Source organism: Chiloscyllium plagiosum, chromosome 16, assembly GCF_004010195.1.
Source record: "Chiloscyllium plagiosum isolate BGI_BamShark_2017 chromosome 16, ASM401019v2, whole genome shotgun sequence".
Classification (NCBI taxonomy): domain Eukaryota; kingdom Metazoa; phylum Chordata; class Chondrichthyes; order Orectolobiformes; family Hemiscylliidae; genus Chiloscyllium; species Chiloscyllium plagiosum.
The window spans coordinates 25,721,284-25,741,738 of record NC_057725.1 but is presented as its reverse complement, the minus strand read 5'-3'; the positions used below and the strand labels follow the sequence as shown (position 1 = coordinate 25,741,738).

At 40.5% G+C, this 20,455-nt stretch overlaps 1 protein-coding gene across 4 annotated transcripts in view; it reads left to right on the top strand.

The window, feature by feature from the left end:
- The first annotated feature begins 820 nt into the window (after positions 1-820).
- mapk8ip1b (mitogen-activated protein kinase 8 interacting protein 1b) overlaps positions 821-20,455 on the top strand; it is a 150,414-nt gene continuing 130,779 nt past the window's right edge. For 2 of the 4 annotated variants that reach the window (XM_043705588.1, XM_043705587.1), the window contains exon 1: positions 821-1,234. In XM_043705588.1, the coding sequence (XP_043561523.1) occupies positions 1,155-1,234 (80 nt within the window). In that variant the 5' untranslated portion in view covers positions 821-1,154. Of the gene's footprint in view, positions 1,235-7,439; positions 7,460-20,455 lie in introns of those variants that run through there. The other 2 variants (XM_043705586.1, XM_043705590.1) reach the window with 2 other exon arrangements.

Sequence of the window (20,455 nt, the reverse complement as noted above, 5' to 3'; positions counted from 1 at the left end):
GATCAGAGAATTCCTAGTGTGGAAACAGGCTATTTGGCCCAACATGACCACACTGACCCATTCCCCTACCCTATTACTTTACATTTACCTCTAATTAATGCACCTAATCATACATCCCTGGTCACCATGGGACAATTTAGCATGGCCATTTCACCTAACTTGCACACCTTTGGATTATGGGAGGAAACTGGAGCACCCAGAGGAAACCCAGACAGACACAGGGAGAATGTAGAAATTCCACACAGTCACCCAAAGGCTGGAGTTGAACCCGGGTCCTTGGTGCTGTGAGGCAGCAGTGCTAACCACTGAGTCACTGTGCCACCCTAAAGCAAAGGCAAACATACACATTGCAAGTGTGAATCCGTAACTTTCAAATCGTGACCACAGACCTGGCCAGTATGGGGATTGACGTATCTCTGAAGCAGGTAGGACTTGGAACTGGGCCTCCTGGCCCACAGGTATGGGCATTACCAGTGCACAAGAACAGTGCCAGTTCTCTTCTGGGCCATGTCCTCTCCTGGGCCATGTCACCACCAGCGTCTGAAATGTGACGTGTAAGGACAGTGCAGTAACCATTGGCATCGCCAACAACTTGCACATCCTCAGAATGAATAATCATTTTAAATATTAACATGCTGTAAGTGACCTCATTTAGGTCAATTTTTGCTGTTTGTCCCCCTCCCTCACCTCCAACAATTTTCTAACTAATACAATGGAAATATTCAAGGAAATGTCTTTTGTCAAATTCCTTCTCTCCTGTAACTGTTTTGGAAGACAAATCTGCAACTTCCTGGAGACTGCAGCCTTGGGGTTGGGGGAGGTGGTTAGCCATTCCTAGTGAATGGTTTTCAATGAATTCTCCGCCAGCTGGAAGCACGATCTGGTTGGGGTGGAGCTGTTCCAATTCTGGCGTCTCCCCCCCCCCCCAAAACAAAATCACGTCGTATCACGGTGCAACACATCAGCAGACTCTGTGCTTACAGCCTCTACAAGGGGAGGCAGTAGCTCTTCGACAAAAGACCTGCAAGGCCTATGGAGCCTCTCGGAAGGGTAGGTGCCGGTGTGTGCAAAGTGGGTTAAACTCCTCGCTTTGCATTGAAGGCTGCCCCCGGTCTGACGTATGAGAGCGCCTTTTGGGGGGCTCTGAATGGAGAATGGCGGATGCGGATTCCATGAGCTCGCCGGCTGCCTCTCCCTTTCTGGGGCTGCACATCACCTCGCCTCCCAATTTCAGGTAAAGCAGAGGCAGTGCGGGGTCGTGGCTTCGTGCGGTGTTGAACGTCCGTGCTGTCCGGCAGCGCTCGATGTGAAATGCAAAGGCTGCTGAGCCAGAGGGAGGAGGAGGAGGAAGGGACATGTTAGAGCATTTAAAGTGGAGGGGAATGACTATACTGAAACAGCCAGGGCTGTTAGAGCAGGAACGGGGAGCTCTGCTTCCATTCCCCAACTGACGCTGAGAATTGGGTTTAATTTGATTTAATTGCAGGTTATTTGTGTGTTTCTTGTTGCTGGAAGTGGCGGAGACGATTTCAGGGCGTGGACAGCTCCCTGTGAGAACGGACCGGGAAGCAACACCGGGGAGGGTTTTATTTGAAATGTTAGGTCTCTTTCTTTTTTTTTAAAAAAAGAGAAGCATCTTCCGAAATCAGTTTTCCGTGCGGAGATTACAATCCAAAATAACGTTTGGACCTTTTTTTAAAAAAACAAATTAGCTGTCATCCTCATGTTCGTTTCTGAAACTGGAACTGAGACGGCCAGGTTGATAAGCCAACTCCATGCATTTGTTGAGTCTGTTGAGATTTTTAAACGTGCTAAATGTTAGGAAGTGGCGTGCTTAACTCGGGAAAGGACAGCCCAGAAAGAAGCTGTTGGATTGCGGGGATATTTGAAAATTCAGCCTAGGAATGGTAATGAGACTTTGTTTGTTTCTGGGGACTGGAAAGATTATGGGGGAATGGATAAGATAAATAGACGATGTCTTTTCCCTGAGGTGGGGAGTCCAGAACTAGAGGGCATAGGTTTGGGGGTGAGAGGGGAAAGGTAGAAAAAGGAGTTAGGGAATAACTTTTTTTCTCAGAGGGTGGTGCGTGTATGGAATGAGCTGCCAGAAGAAGTGGTGGAGGCTGGTACAATTGCAACATTTAAAAGGCATCTGGATGGGTACATGAATAGAGGAAGGGTTTAGAGAGATATGGGCCAAGTGATGGCAAATGGGACTAGATTAGGTTAGGATATCCTAACCTATGGCATGGACGAGTTGGACCGAAGGGTCTGTTTCCGTGCTATACATCTCTGACCCCAAGTCCTATTCAGAAACTTGGGCATAAAATTTTGGTTAAGGTTGCCCTTTCAGATGAGGTGTAACTCCATCTGCCCCTCCTGTGAAAGCTCCAGTGATTCTATTTACAGGAAAAGCTGGGGACCTATTCCTTTCAAATTGATATTCATGTTGTAAATATCAAAAACTGACCTTCTATTGTTTGTGGGATCCTGCTTTGTTGGTCAGATACCATGTTTGAGATTGCAACCATGACTATCCTTTTGTAAGCATTTCATGATCATTTCTAATGAACCTGTTCAGAGATGTTACAGCCCACCTCTGGAGCAGGTTGGACTTGAACCTATGCCTTTGGCTATCACTATGCTGGACCACAAGAGTCCTCCATAAGCATTTAATTTTCTTTTCTTTTCTTTTATATCTGGAAGTGTTATCTTGCACAATGGAATGGCTCACCTTGCCCCATAAGCTTTTAATTGGCTGTTAATTAGCTGTCTGCAGATCATGAAAGGCACTATCTAAATGATAGACTTTATCATTATTAAATCAGCTCCTGTACAATACCTGAATAATCCATGGTCTGTTCTTAATGTGGGATTTTCTTAAACCTTACAGGTGTTCTTTTTGATGAAATTGCTTCCTGCTATTTTGACCTTTCATGATTGATGTCTGTTAGTTCCTGGAGGCATAAACCAGTCACATTCCTCCTTTTTTTTAGGATTTCCCCTGAATATTGGTTTTTATTATTTCATCTAATGGCAATTGGGACCATTATTCACTGGTATAGGGTATTTTCTCTGGAAAATCAGAAAACTGAGGGGTGACTTGTTTATTATCTTTATGACAGATGTAACGAAGATGCTGCCACTTGTGGGTTGCTCAAAATGAGAATGTGAGATAATCACTGACAATTCCAAATAAGAATTCCAGAGGAAATTATTCTTCAAGTGGTGGGGTTGTGGAACTGCTACCACATGGACTGTTAAAGTGAAAAATGTAGATGCATCTCAGAGGAAAGAATAGAAACACAGGAGGAGGAAAGAATAGAAAGATACACAATGGAATGAGATTAAGTAAACTGGAAGGAATTGATGTGACACACAAATACTAGCCTCGAACCAAAGAGATACATAGGTAGTTTCTTCTCTGTAAATTCCATTTAAAATTACTTCGACTGTAGGATTTCCTCCTCCACCTTCAGAATTCAGTGCTCCTTCACTTCTGGTATCTTGAACATCCTGTTTTTAATTGACTTAGCATTGTTCTCTTCAAAAGCTTTGGAATTCTCTGTTTAAACCTCTGTCCCCCTCTCCTTTTTTTTTTGAGACACTTCTAAAATCATCTTTTCAGCTTTTGCTCACCTGGCTTGTCTCCTTCTGTGGTATGATCAAATTTTGACTGATAACATTCCTGGGAAGGGATTTCAGTTGGTGTTTTGGGAATTTTATTTTGTGATTCCTTTTTTGTCACCAGTAACTATAAAGTTATTTAAAGGGTTAGGAATCTACCTGTTTGGCAAAGAACTGGTGTAATGTATAGACAAGACCAGGTAAAGATAGCAAGCTTTCCCCTGTTAAGGGGGGGGGGGGGGAAGAAATTAGCCACCTTGCTTGGTATGGCCTGTGGAGTGCAGCCCCAAACAAATGTGGGTGACTCGTGCCTACCATCTGAATATGCCACACTCATGTAACAAAGGTCTGTCTTCTCAAGCAACTGGGAATAGGCATGTGATCTCTACTCTACCAGCATGAAGCTTTGGAAAAGTTCAGTAAGCAGCAACTTGTATTTGTATTGTTCCTTTTTTTAATTTAATGAACTATCAAAAAAATGCTCTCTGGATACGTCCACTAGATGACTAATGGTCAATGAGTTAAGTTTTAAAGACAGTCTTAAGGTGGAAAGAGAGTTGGCAGGATGAAAGGGTTTAAGGAGCAAACTGCAGAGCACAAAGTTCAGGTAACTGAAGGTACTGGTACTGTTACTGATGGGGAACAGTGAAAATTTCTAATCTGTAGGTGGTCAGGAGAAGTTTAAAAGCACAAAGGCATCTGGCCCAGCCTAAATACAAATAGCTCCCTCACTTAACCCCTCTTCAGATATCTGTTCGGTTACACCATAGATCTAATTGGCCAGTTGCAGCAGCATCAATGGATGCAGGGAACTACTTTATTTTACCCAAAGCCTGAAGATTGAGAGACCGGCTCTTGGTTTCATTATTGTCAGGATGAAGCTGCAATTGCCTCTAGGTAGTATCTCCATTTGGAGATGCAGAAGTTTGACTTCTACTTAGCTGCCCTCCTGGTGACAGCCATTGAAGTTCTAGTCAGGTGTGGCTAGGAGCAGCTGCTGGAGTACTAGAGTCGGACAGAACACTTTTTCTCTCCCGATCAATTTTTTAAGTGTAACTGAATTCGATGTTTCACTGGGTGACATCACACCCTACGGTGTTAAATTTGATTAGATCCTAGGATTCTTAAAACAGGTATAGTCTTCCTTTGCAAATTGAAAGAAACTAATGTCTGTTTTAGGTGCCCCCCCAGGTGCCTAACATGAGGGTTGATTAAGCTTCTCAACAGACATTATTTGAACATCTCGGGAGTAGAATATTAGACACCCATTGCACCAGTAAAAGACACCTATTTCTACTGCAGTCTCTGTCTCCAGGCCGTTTGTGGCACAGTTTTACCAACCTCTGTCTAAAGTATTTAATACTGTCACAAGAACTGGGAATTACTTTGAGTATTGTAGTCAATGCTCTGTCTGTAACAGGCACCCACAATTGTACACTATTTCAGATGATTGATTGTACCATTATTCTGTACAGATATGACTGTGTAAGATTTATAAAGAAGAAAGCATTCATTAAGCAGCTTTCAGAGACACAATTACAACTGATGTCAATAGTTTTGCACCTTTCTTGTTTAAAATGGGGTTTATATTACTTAGTCAGCATTTAAAACTCAAGTGATATTCCATCAATTGATATGAATACTATGTTACCTGCAGTTGTTATCCAAGTTGGAATATTGGTGAAATTCCTCCAGAATCTGTGGCTAACAATTGAGAGACACCAAACTTAATAGTGGAATTAAAACTGTCCTTATGCCACAGTGCTGCACGATAAGTCAGTTGTCCCATGTTATTTTCTGGTACCTATGAGTGATTTTACAGCTTTAGTGAAATTAATTGTTTTAGTCAGATTTAACAATTTGTAAATTTCATAATCTACAATGGATTGTAAGTGGAATTTATAAAATTAACAAGGTGTTAAAGATGGTTCATCAGGTCACACTGTCTTCTGAGTCAGATGACTCTCTAGGTTCAAGTCTTTCACTGGAAAATGGGGATTATGATCAAGGTGGACACTTTCTCAGGGTAGCACTTAGGAAGTGCTGCCGGACAGAAGTGCTGATTCTAAGGTAAGATGGTGGACTGAAGCCCCTCACCTGTTGATTATCAAATAATTCTGCACATGTGGCAGAATTTAGTCTATAGCCCTACAATAAATAGTGTAATTCATTGCTCTTAATTACTTTTGTTTCCAATAATTTGGGTATTTATATGCATCATTACCATTCATTGTCAGTTGTGGTTCTGGATTGCACTCGCACAAAATGTAGGTCTACAATCCACCAAAGTCTGAGCCTTTCAAACTCTTGGGTCTGTTTACAAGTAGTGTCTGGAATGTTAATGGATGTTAATTGCATTATCAAGGTTAATGATAAATAGGTGAAGGGAATTAAGTTGCACACTTTTGTGGGTTATGGTGTTTCTTTCCTGTGAACCAGGATGTCTAGGTTCAAGCTCACATCCATTTGAGACAGGTGTAATAATATCTCTGAACAGGTTGATTGTAAAACATCTATAAAGAAAGGTTGTCTTCCATGGGCACCATACACATTGAAGAATATTAATTCCAGGAATTTTAATTTTAAGTTGCCTGTGAAATTTAATTTTTGTTGCAATGCACCTCTTTTTAAGGACTAGTTCTTGAAGTTAACAAGTTAGTTAATTTGCTCGTGGAACATGTTTTAAAAAACTGTTCCTTCCTACAAATGGAGGGACTGGAGTGCATCACCATTTCTCACCACTCTATTTAAATGTTTAAATTTGATCACTTTCTTTTAAAGGTTTTGTTACAGTGGTCATGTTTCAGATGTTGCCAATTAGTTTGTTGCTTTGCTCAAGAGTATGAAGAAATGCTGAAAAAACACATTCATTTAAAGACAATATGATTGAATTTGATCAATCATTGTTATTGATTTGCTTGAATACAAAGAAAGCTTGAGGTTTCTGTGGTGCAGTGATATTGGCTCTGTCTGAGCCAGGAAGCCCAGGTTCAAGCCCCAGCTGCTGCAGAGGTGTGTCATAACATCTCTGAGTACTTACTGTTATTTTTAATATAATATACAATGTGATTTGTTTTGTAGATTTTATTTTTAAACAGTTGATTTGTTGTGGAGGATGTTGTATGCGGCAATTGTAGGTTTGGAATCCTGGGCTGTCTTATGTCCATGTTCACATACAGCCAGTTCTGCTATAACACGGTAGTTCCATTCTCGCGCAACCCCATGTTATAAGAAACTAGTGTAATAGAAGCACCATTTAAACTCATGGGGTCAGAATAGTGTTATATGCTTAAAACTTTGCGCTTCAGAAACAGTGGCCCCAATTTGTCAATTGTGTTATAGCAAATTTTGTGTTAACGAAACACATGTAATAGCAGAATGATCTGTACTTTGGGCAATATTGGAGCTCCCTTTTTTTTTGTTATTTGAAGGGGCCACCCTTTGGTTTTTAGTTGATTTAAGCCTCATTCTCCTGATCTTTAGGACCTCCACAACATGTAACCAAAAGCATTTCTCTCTTCTGTGTGATTACCTCTGCACTTGGACAAGAGCCAACAGATGCATTGGAGCACAACCAATTGCAAGTTCCCCTTCAAAGCATGGACCATCCTCACTTGGGAAACTGTGTTGTTACTGCATCACCATTACTAGATTAAACTCCTGGAGTTCCCTCCCTAATGCCATGCCCCTTTTCGTACACTTAACACTAGGTGGACCGCAGAAGTTCAAGAAGGTAGTTTGCTGCTTTTCCAAGGGCAGATGTGGAAGGATAACAAATCTTCTTGCCAGGCTACTCGTGCAAAGATTACTCTCACCTGCGATATCTGGGGATGTGAGTGATCTCTAGAATTGAAAGGATTAATTTTCAAATGGTTAGGAGCAAAGGGATCGAATGAGGCTTAGGCCATGTTGCTTCACATGCCTCCATTCAATGTAGACAGGCAACAGCTGACAGTATCGCTGCCACAAAGAAATGCCAAAAGAGTAAATCCAATTTCATCCTGATCTGGGTTTCACTTAGCCCCAGTCTCTCCTCCCACCAGATTTCATCCAAGGCTCTGGGGTGCTGAGGGATTCTTTGTCCAAAATATGGCAGCCTCTGTACTACATTAACATATACCTGACTTTAGTATTAGTGTCCATTCCTGTGACCTGATTTGGTCAAATTCAAACAGTGGTGGATATTAATGTTTTGGGGAGACACTCAATCCATGTACACCATTTTTAACCCATACCTGCCTTCCCACTACTTTTTAATAGCATTTTTTGATCTGTTCATTGGGTTAACATCTGGCTAAGAACTTGGTAGGGTAATAGATTATTGGAGCTGCATACTTTGGGTACCAGGTCAGCATTAGTTATAGTAGGGAGAGGATATTTAACTGTGTCTAATATCCATCCAGAATGACAGAAATGATCCATCTAGAGAGAAATTACTGTTAGCTCATTACTTTTTTTATTCATATGAGATGTGGATATTGCAAAATCCCTTTTTAATGTTTAAGTATCAAGTTCCTAACTGTGCCATTTCACTAGGGGATTGATTTTATTTTAAACCGTAAGTGTTTTAATGTCTCTGCTAGAATGTCAGAGCGGGGAGAAAGGATTAGTTGATGGTGTGACAATGAGTGAGCAGACTTTTTGAACAAGAGGAAGATAGAAGCAGCAGACAGTATGTTGGCAGAGATACTGATTGCAGAAGTTTAAGAAACAAAGAGCATTGTTATTGTTACGATCCTATGGAGACACATCGGGCTGGCACTGTACTATTCAGAACAAAGAGCCCTAAAGAGAGAGTGATTAAAGAGAGAAGCTTCTGAAGAAAGGCAATTCAGAGAGAGAAAAAAAGTGATGCAGCACGTTACTCCAAGCAGTAGGATAATCAAACGAGGTTTCTCAAGAAACCCACCTTAATGAAAAATCTAGAAATGGAGAGGGAGCAGATAGCTGAATCACATGACAAGTTGTATCTATTTATTAATCAACCAATCATCTTGTTGGTGCAAGCAATTCTCAGAGGCTATGTGGTGTCAGTTAACATAATTACTGTGTTTTCATTGCAGAGTCTCAATGGAGGACAAGACCAGTCTGTCCATCGTGTTTATGTTTGCACTTTAAATGACTTATCAAATTGCTCTCACTTCTCAATAGCCCTGCATATTGTTTTAATTTTTAATACTTGCCTTGTTTCTTATTTGTGGGCATTTGCAATCAGTCATAATCTTCTTCATAGCCACTCCACATCTCCCTGTGAGTAATAAGAAAAAAGGACTTTGTGCAGTAGTCAGCAATTTTTCCCAAACTGCCATTTAATATGATCAAAGCTGATCCATCTCAACTCCACTTTCCTCCTGCTCCCCCTAACCTTTCAATACTAACTAATAATCTGTCCATTGCCACCCCCCCCACCCACCCCCCCTCAAATTTTCTCAATGCTCTAGCATCCACTTCACTCTGGGGTACTAAGTTCTACAAATTCATGACCTTTTGCTTGAAATAATTTCACCTCATCTGTTTTAAATTTGCTATCCCTTATCCTGAAACTGTGACCTCTCATTCTAGATTGCCCCATATGTGGAAATCTCCTTTCTATGTCCACTTTGTCAATCCCCTTAGCATCTTTATATATACTTCAATTAGATCTCCTCTTGTTCTCCTAAACTCGAGTATAGGCCTAAACTACTGTTTCTGTTCATTAGACAAGCCCTTCATCTCTGAAATCAATCTAATGAACCTCCTGTGAAGTACTTACAATAAAACTGCGTCCCTCCTCTAAGGAGGCCAAAAGTATGTGCAGTACTCCAGATGTGGTCTCAATGCCTTGTACAGTTATAGCACACTCCCCTGCTTTTACATTCTGTTCCTTTGATAATAACTTTCTTTACTACCTGCATACCCGTTTTGTGATTCATGCACAAGGATATCCTCTGCACCAAAGCATTCTCAAGTTTCTCCCCAACTAGGTAATATTCTATTCCTCTGACTAAATTGGATTATCTCTCACTTATCCACATTAAACTTCATCTGCCAAACTTTGGCCCATTCAGCTAACCGGTCCATAACCCCCATTAATAATTTTTTTTCTCCATTGCAACTTACTTTACTGCATATTTTATTGTCACCTGCAAACTTACCTATAGTACTTGCATATAAGTCATTGTTTTAAAAAAAAATTCTCAAGGTCAAGGACCAGGCTCGCAGGAAAGTAGTCTGACACAGAACAAACAGCCAAGAGGCGAGTCTGCTAGAATATAGTTTTATTCCCCGCAGTGTCCCCACAACCAGTCTCGTACTTACAACGGGTCTGGTTTATACTCACTCTACGTGTTACCAAAACTGGGAGCCGTCAGTTCTTGTAGAGCGGTTGCCAACAACCCACGCTCGGCGGTTAAACGTAACCCCGGAGCAGACTCACCGAACTGGAGACTTCTCCAGCTGATATACCCTTTTCCAGATATAAACATTCATGTGAACAGCAGAGCAAGGCTAAAAAACACATTCCATTCTGGTTACATACAGATAAGAAGATTCACACGGGAAGGTGTATAACAAGATTCACACGGGACTAAGCGACACCTTCCATTTTCGGTTAGATTCACACATGTATTGGGACACAATTTTAACCCTTTCACCACATTCCACTGCTTGGCCCAATACATGTGTTGCATAATGATTCACACATGTATTGGGACATAATTTTACACCACAGTCATTAATTTAGGTTGTAAATAGTTGTGGACTAAGGACTGAACTCTGAGGCACCCACTAGTTGCATCTTGGTAACCAGGAAAAAGACCCACTGGTCTGGATCTCTGCATTCTGGTAGTTATCCAGTCTTCTAACCAAACTAATAAATTCCCCCAGTGCCAGTTTAATTTTACCTTGTGTATACACCTTTTATGCAGCACCTCATCTAATGCCTTCTGCAAGTCCAGATATACTACTTCACATCATTTCCTATCAGCATATTGTTCATTGAACCCACAACCTTTGGGTATGGGATGCTATGAAACTGATCCAGGCCAACACCCAAAGTCCTATCTTGTTTGGTTAGACCTGTGAAATAGTAAAACTACTATTAAATTTAATCAATGTTATGATTTGTTTTTTGAAACACCTTGAAGACTCACCAGGCTGTGTAACTTTAGCACCACTGCTTAAACTTGAGGATGCAAAATAAGTCTAGGAGGTAAAAGGGAAGTATAATTGAGGTATTTAAGATGTTTAATATATTAAAGGAAATTAGACAAACTATTTTCCCTTGTGTGTGAATTTAGAAAAAGGTGGCAAATCTTTCAATGAGATTTGGGCTTCCTGACATGATCCCACTTCCTGTTACAAAGGGCCCTGAAATTCTTCTGTTTTCTCTCAACTGTCGAGGATGAGTCAGTTGAAAATGTCAGAGCTGAGCTTCTGTTAGGTAGGTTTACTGAAGGAGTATGGTGTGTGGATGGAGTTGTGATACAGGTCAACCACTATCTAATGTAACAGAAGAGCAGTACAAGCTTGAGGGGCTAAATGGCCTGACTTTGTTCCTGTCTTGTGCTGTAGTGATTTTCATTGGTCGTCTCCAAATTCTATTCACCATCTTTTTATTGGGAAATGAATAAATAGGTGTTTTTTTTAATTTTGTTCAATTTAGTGTTCTGCTGTCATGTTAGGCTACATTTAAGAAGACTTCAATAGCACTCCATCAGCTATGAGGGGGCAAAGTGTTAACTGAATTGCCAAAATTTAAAGGTGCTTCCATTTTTCAACATGTTTTAATTGACGTCTTTTGAAGTTGATTTGTAACTGAGCATTAATTTCCCTGAAGAGATGATGCAAAAGAGTGGGTGTTAGAAGCAATAAGGACACTGCTCATACTTATTCAAGTATTTAAAGTTTCAAGTTTATTAGATACAGTTTTCAGAAGGAAAACACAACAATGATGGCTTGACATATCCAGAGGAACAACACATGGTAAATTAGATACATTTGTATAATTTTCCTTACAGCAAGACCTATTAGCAATTCAGATGTGAAGCTTCCGAAGATGTTCAGGACAGGAGTAGACTGCTTCTTGTATTGAGAACTCTGCACCTTTCAATGAAATCGTACCTGACCTGTGATCTCACTCCATATAACTGCCTTTGCCAAATTTTCCTTCATGCATTTGGCGAGAGAAAATGCTATCAATTTCCGATTTTAGAATGTTCATTATTTCCTAATTTCTATCCCAAACAGGTCCTCCTTTTTTTTTTTCTTTAAGTGTAATGGCACCTTCAGTGTAAATGCTACTGATAAATTTAAATTGGAAAGACCAAGCGTGTAGACACAAATATTTGATAAACATGGTTTTGCTTTTGAGTCCTGAGTTGTGGACTGAAGTATCATTCAAAAGACCAATATGCATAAACTGGACTGACATAACATGAGAAGGACATTAAGCTCTGGTAAGAGTACACTATTTTCTAGGATGGTATCAGCAATAGGAATTCTTTTTTGAATCGAGTAGAGACTTGAGATAATTGGATTGCTTCCACTAGAACAGACCCGACTAAGAGGATAACTCATAGAAATTTATTTTTAAGCTACTGAATTTTAGAATAATTTAAGGAAGAATATTTCCTGAGGTGCAATGGCAAGGGAAACTCCCTTTTAAATTATTGCAAGAGAAACAACTAGAGCAATTTGTTTTGAAGATTATTGGAGCATGGGATGCTATGCCACAGGAAATGGTCAGTTTTCAAGGAAAATAATTGATGATTTGGTGATGAGGAATATGCAGAGCCTTATGAAGAGAGTAGGTTAGATTTGAGTTACTTCAACAAAGAGTTGTCATGGACTCAATGGACAGAGACTATCTCCTGCACTGCAAGCTTGTGCACTTACTTTGAATAGACTAACCCTGGCCATAAATAATGTAGAGAGCAACACCCATGCACAGTGTGGTCAGTTTTTGTTAGTAACATTGCTCATTATCACACTTATCTTTAAGATTTTTCTTGCATCCAAAAGCAAGATGTGATATGTAATACATGAATGTTGCAGTATTTGGCTAAGATAGTATTAATGTTATGCTAATGTTGTTTACCAGAGAATGTTTTTCAGGAGTGCTGTGATTAAATTGCTGTGAAAATAACATTACCAGAATCAATTGGCTACAGTTCAGGTGGCAATTGAATATTGTATTCCTGGTGGGGCCACAGTAGGAGTGGAATTGTTTCGTGTGCATCTACTGCAAGCCTGACCTTCCACTCTGGGAGGTGGGTTTACATTGCACAGAGCGATGCAGGCTATTTCTGCACAGGGCAAGTGGAAAGGATCTGACAGGTGTAAACAATCTCAATCCTGTCCTGTGGAAATGTTCAGCAGTGTGAACATGTTGCTGCTGCTTTCATTGACACAATGTGTGAAATGCAGGTCTCACTGGAATCTTCGAGCAAAGGGGGAGGCTCATTGGTCCATCAAAGTTTGTGCTGCCTCTTTTTGTAATGGCATGTAATGGCAAAATTTGCTGGTATCTAACATCCTGGTAGAGACATGCTCTTGCTAGCTACTGGCAGTTCTGTGATCTTTTTGGTAGCCGTTCTTTGTGTTTTTTATAACCAGTGAATTTTTGCATTTGTAACTTTTTTGCATTTTTTTTTTGTCACTTGCTCTGCCATATTGCAGAGAATTCTAATTGTTTTCGGACATATCTGAGAGAGCAGTTGAAAAAAGCATCAAAGTTAACATTGAAAAGACTGAGGCTGCTGACTTGGTCTGCCATAAATGCTGTTCCCTAGCCACTGACTCCATCCTTTTCCTGAGCAAATGTCTGTAATAAAACCTGATTATTTGCGCCTTCGGTGTTATGTTTCACCATGAGATGAGCTACCAAGCTCATCAATGTCATCACTAAAACCAGCTACTTTCCACTCTGCACCCGCCTTGGCTCACCTGAAACCCTTATTCTCACTTTGCTGACCTCTGCAGTTTTTTTGTGACACACACCTGGCTGGGCTTGAACAATCTACTTCTAAATTTTGAGGGTATCTCTTGTTTTGAATACTAGAATACCCATATCCTAACTTGAACCAATGTATTTGACTCAGTGGCCCCTGTTCTTAGCAATGCCTCCATTTTAAAATCCTTGTTTGTGTCACCCTTTGTGACTGGGATTGGAATTTTCAGCTGGAAGAACACACATTGAGATCTCTGCACCCTTAACCAATCATTAAGTGGTCAAGCATTACCACTGACCGGTTTGGGCCACTAACACTTACCTCATGCTCATTTCAATCTTCCCAGCTGTTAATCTAGGAGTGAGGCACATCTGCAAGAATAGTATGAAATGAGTAATGAATCCATTAGAAAGTAGGTGCATTCTGATTTTACCCTCTGTGAATGTCAATGGAATAATAAACTGTGTGGGGTGTAAAACAGATTGGAAATCAGTGGTGGGAAATCTACCACGACTGATTTGTCAAGTATCTCAGTTTCTTTGCTGGTGACTGCTTATGGAAGAACTTCGATTTATATTGATGTGAAGGTGGTGTTTCAGTGAAGGTCTATCAGTTAAGTTACGTAAAATGAGTGGCTTGTTTGAGGCGAGGTTCCAGTGGGACCTAGCGATGACTTGATCAAAGTGCATATGATTGGTCTTAACGATGTGGACTCAGAAATGTTTTTTTTTCCCCCATGTGCAAGAGTTCAGAACTATGGAGCAATCTTCTTTAAAAATTAGGGCATGCAGATGGTGGGTGTTTTCTCACAGGAGATTGTGATTTTGGAACTTTGGCTCAGAAGGCAATAGGGACAGGATCATTGTATTTACCTCCACCTTAAAAATATTCATGCAGGGCAAGACAATTGAAGCTTCCCAGTTGTAGGTGTGGAATTTGAAATACAAACAGATCTATTGTGAAGAGAAAGTGGCGGCTGTGTGATGTTTTAAAAGATGCTTGGAAGTAAATGAATAGGAAAGTTTTGGAGGGATATGGGCCAGGAGCAGGAAGGTGAGGCTAGTTTAGTTTGAGACTATGTTTGGCATGGACTGGCTGGACTGAAGAGTCATACAGCATAGAAACAGACCCTATGATCTTATTGAATGATGAAGCAGATCTGAAGGCTGATAGACCTACTTCTGCTATTTGGTCCTTTTTCATGTAGCACCTTTTTACAAGCTCAGGATGGCCCAATGATGTTTACAGCCAATCAGATACACTCGAAGTCAAAGCTCTGTTTTAATATTGTGAAATGTAGCAGTCAGTTTGAGCACAGTAAGATCCCACTAACAGCAATGTGATATTGACTGTGTGGTTTTTGTTTTATTACTGAAATTTAATTGAAACATTCAGAATTTTGAGGGTTTAAACTTTGCCTACTACTTACATTTTGTCCACTTGGCTGTTAGATTGAACATTCTATTTAAGCGTAAAGATACACTTACTGAGAAGCTAGATAATATGAAGCTAAGTTACCCTTGCAACAGTTTCTGTGCACAAAAGGTTGTAGAAATAAGATCCTGATCGAGTGATCTAATTCTTGCTTCTATCAAGTCTGCTTCAATCATGGCTGACACATTTCTCGTCCTCGTTCTCCCACTTTCTTCTTATAACCCTTGATCTCCATGATTCTCAAGAACCTATCTATCTCTGTCTTAAATACGCTCAATGACCTGACCTCCACATCCTTTTGTGGCAATGAATTCCATAGATTCACCACTCTGGCTAAAGAAATTTCCTTAGCTCTGTTCGAAAAGGTCTTCCCTTCACTGTAAGGCTGTGTCCTCTGGTCCTAGCCTTTCCTACCAATGGAAACCTCTTTCCAAATTCTATCCTGTCCAGTCCATTCAGTATTCTGAATTTTTGTTTCTGTTAGATCCCCCCTCATCCTTCTAAACTCCAAGTATAGATGCAGAGGCTTCAAAGGTTCCTCTGATGTTAAGCTCTTTATTCCTGGGACTATTCTCATGAACCTCCTCTGAACATGCTCCACAGCCTTCCTGAGATATGGGGCCCAAAGCTGCGCACAATACTCCAACTATGATCTGACCAGAGCCTCAGAGGTACATCTTGCTTTTATATTCAAGTCCTCTCAAATGTCGTCATTGCATTTGTCTTCCTGCAAGTTTACCAGGAGAGAATCCTGGACTAGACCTCCCAAATCTCTTTGCACTTTAAACTTCTGAATTTTTTCCCCATTTAGAAAATGGTCCGTGCCTCTCCTCTTCCTACCAAGGTGCATGATCTCACACTTGCCCACATTGTACTCCACTTGCCACTTCTTTGCCTACTCTCCTAATCTGCCCAAATCCTTCTGTAGCCTCCCAGTCGTCTCAATGCTACCTGTTCTTCTAAGTATCTTTGTATCATCTGCAAATTTAGCCAGAAGGCCCTCACTCCTTCATCTTGATTGTGAATGTATAAAGTTAAAAGTTGTGGTCCCAAACACTGAGCCTTGCAGAACACCACTTGTCATTCCTGAGAAGGACCTTTTTATCCCCATTCTCTGCTTTCTGCCAGACAGCCAAGCTTCTATCCATGCTAACTCCTTGCCTCTGACACCATGGGCCCTTATTTTTCTCAGTAGTGGCACCTTGTCAAAGGCGTCTTGAAGTCTAGGTAGATAACATCCATTGGCTCTCCTTGGTCTAACCTACTCAATACTTCCTCAAAGAATTCCAGCAGATGTCAGGCATGATCTCTTGATGAAACCATGCTGACTCTGTACTATTTTGCCATACACTTCCAAGTATTCCAGGATCTTAGTCACGACTGAGCTTAGGCTAATCGGTCTGTCATTTTCCCTTTGCTTTACTCCTTTTTATTAAATAGGGATGTCATGTTAGTGATTTTCCTGTCCTCTGGGACTCCCTGATTCTAGCAATTTCCTCAAAGATTACCACTAACGCCTTCACTATCTCTTCAGCTATCTCCCTTAGAACTCTGGGGTGTATCAATCAGGTGATTTATCCACCCTCTGGCCATTGTTTTTCTAGCACTTTCTCCTTGGTGATGGCCACCATACTCAGCTCTGCTCCCTCGCATTCTTGAATTTTTGGGATATTACTCCGTCTTCCACTGTGAAGACTGTTGCAAAGTAATTATTCAGTTCCTCAGCTCTTTCCTTGTTCCCCATTACTCTCTCTCGCATCATTTACCAGCAGCCCAATATCCACTTTTTTGCCCTTTTTATATAAACAAAAGAATCTCTTATAGTCATCCTTTAAATGAGGGTAAACTAACCAATAATACAATCTTCTCCCTCCTTGTTTCTTTGTTGCCCAATAATCTTCGTAGCTTCCCAATCCTCTGGTTTCTTACTGTCCTTCGCCACATTATTTGCTTTCTCTTTTGCTTTTATGCTATTCCTGACTTCCCTAGTCAGCCATGATTGCCTCATCCTCCCTGTACCATGCTTCTTTTCCCTTGGGATGAATCTCTGCTGTGTCTCCTGAATTACTCCCAGAAACACCTGCCATTGCTGTTCCACTGTCTTTCCTGCTGGGCTCCTGTCCCAGCCAATTCTACCCAGCTCCTCACTCATGGCTCTGTAGTTGCCGTTATTCAGCTGTAATACCATTACCTCTGATTCTATCTTACCCCTCCCAAATTGCAGAGTTAATCTGGCAAGATCTTCCCTTGGAAGGCTATGGTGGACAATTGTGTATTAGACAAGGTTAAAAATCATGCAACATGAGGTTATAATCCAACAGGTTTATTTGGAAGCACCTTTTTTTTTTGAGACACTGCCGCCTCATCAGGTGGTTGTGGCCACAAAAGCTCAACAGCGCTGTGAAAGCTAGTGCTTCCAAATAAACCTGTTGGACTATAATCTGGTGTTATGCGATTTTTTTTAACTTTGCCCACCCTAGTCCAATGTCAGCTCCTACAAATCACATTTAAACAAGAATGTGGAGTTGGAGTACAGTTGAGACACAATGCACTCCTAATCTGATTTTAAAATCAGTGGCTGGTTTGATTGGCCTCTGGATCTGGGAGACAGAAATTCCTTGTTCTCTGGGTGTTACATATTCATTAACTCTCCCACAGAAGGTTAGGCACTTTGCAGTCTTGATCAGAGCTTGAATTTTAATCATCCCAACCCTGTGGGGATAACTTGAATTGAAATATTCAGGATAGATGCCAAGCTCCCCATTTGAAGCTAACACTTTTTTTTCAGTTGTTAAAGGAAGCTGACATTTTTAACAACTGCCAAAAATTCCACGACGCATCCCACTTGCTTCTCGATGTCTGAGCATGTGCAAACATAGCTTTTGCGAATTAATGCTGCTGTACAATCTGTCTAGAGTATACAGGCAGGAATATTGAGACCTGCATAAAACATTAGCTAGAGCAAAGCTGGAATATTGTGTGTATACCTGTGCTTGTGGCATTATAGAAAGTAATTACACCAGAGAGGGCACAAAACAGTTTTAATAATAGGATGTTGTCAGGATTGGGGAATTTTAGCTATTGAGAAAGTTTCCTATAGAAAAGTGGAGAGATTAATGAGGCATATAAAATTGAGGAGCATCGATAGGTTCAACCTATCCATGCTATTTCATTTGTCAAACAAGTCAACAACCAGGGTAATAAATTTAAAATAATTGGTGCAAGGGTTGAAGGGGAGTTGAGTTTTTTTTTAACCCAGTGACAGGATTCACTACTTCAAAGCATAGCAAAAACTGAATCACTCAGCACTTTAAACAAAACCTTTAGTCACAGCACCTCAAATACAGATCTTAAAAACCTATGGACCATTAACTATAAAGTGGAATTAGACTGTTTACCTTCTACCAGTACTGACATAATGGCCTTTTCGTTTTGTGCCACAGACCTTTGTCTCTTTGGACTAGATTTTATGGTTTTCAGTAGAGTAAGGAGGTGGAATGGGTCGTGGACAGTCTGCTGTTCTCGTCTGCCATCTCTCGGGTTGAAGGGGAGCTAATAGCACTGTCACTCGACGAGTGAATCCAAGACCCAGGTTCAAATCCCACCATGGCAGATGGAGGAAATTGAATTCAATAGAAATCTAGACCTAAGCATCTAATGCTGACGATTTACAGTGGCTTCATGGTTATAAACCTCCATCTGCTACACTAACATATGTTAGGGAAGGAAAGACTGTCATCATTTGGGCTGGCTTACGTGTGAATCCAGACCATGTGATTGATTCGTAACTGTGTGCTGAAGTGGCATAGCTAGTCACGCATTGTAACAACCATTTAAGAAGTCTCTAAAAAGGAATGAATCACTTGGCAATGGCTAAGGGACCAAAAATGACAAAGCCAAACACAGCCCTGTCAACTCTACAAAGTCCCCCTTCGTAACATTAGGGGGTTAGTGCCAAAGTGGAAGAGCTGTCTCAATGAGCAGTCAAATGACAGCCTGCCCCAGTCATATTCCACCATATTGTGAGGCATCATCACTGTGCTAAATGAGACAGACTTCAGACCTACCAATCTCAGTCTAGGCACTGTGGGCCATCACCAGCAAAATTGTTTTAATCAAGTTGAAGGGGAAAGGGTGAGATTAAATCTAGAGGGTTTTTCCCCAAGCAAGCTGGATGGACACATTCTGACACATCTCCCCGACATTGAACCCAAACCTTCTGGCCCAGATGTAGGGGCACTAAGACTGTGTTGCAAGACTCTCAAATGTCAAGTGTTACTGGTAAAAGGACAAGTAAAGACACAAGATGCGTCAATGAGGTAGAATCACGAACAGCTACCATCCAAAAGAACAGATAACGGAAAAGTTTGAGTAAAACCAAATCTGAAAATCAAAGGAACCAAAATAGGGGCAGAGTTCTGGTTTGAAATTGTTGAACTCTGAGCAATACATTGAAAACGCAAAATGTAATCTTGAGCTGCAGTAGCTGTGTAGTTGCAGTAGAGGGAGTTACACATTAATATGTGGTAATTCACTGGCTTTATTTAGCTAGCCACTATCATGTCTATCTTGATTTCAGAATGTCCCAAAATACTTTACAGCAGTGAAATGTTTTTGTCATATTGGAAGTATCGTAGTCAATTTGAATGGAGTAAGTACCTACAATCTCTTATTGGGAAATTTAGTCTATTATAAAGGGTACGATAGCAGAGCATTTAGAAAAGCATAATAAAAACAAGCAGTGTCAAAATGGCTTTGTGAGAAGGACACTCTGCCTGATGAATTTATTAGAATTCTTGGAAGTAATTGGCAGGATAAATGAAGTTGAAACAATGGATGTAATGTGTTTGTTCTTTCGGAAGGTATTTGATAAGTAAACTCATGTGACACTTAAATAAGACGAGTCCATGGTATTGGAGGTGGTATACCAGGATGGATAGAGGATTGGCTAACTAATAGACAGAGTTGGGATTAAGGGGGACATTTTTAGGAAGGCAACATGTAGCTAGGGGAGTTCTACAGGCATTACTGCTGGCCTACAGTTATTTACCATATATATTAATGATTTTAGGTAAGGGAAATGAATGTATTATTGCCAAGTTTGTGAAAGACAAGTAGATGGGAAAGCAAGTAGTGAAGATGATGTCAAGTCTGCAGTGGAATATCAACAGTTTGAGCAAGATATAGGCTCAAACTTGGTAGATGGAATATAATGTGGGAAAGTATGAGATTATGTACTTTGGCAGGAAGAATAGAAGAGTTGAATATTACTTAAATGGAGAAAGATTGCAGATAACTGAAACTTGGAGGGATTTAGGAGTCCTTGTGAATAATTCAGAAAAACTTGTGTCCAAGTTCAACATGTAATTTTGAAGACAAATGAATTGTTAACCTTTTTTTCAAAGGGAATGGAGTATAAAATAGGGAGGTCTTGCTAAAGCTATGCAGGATACCAGTTAAACCAC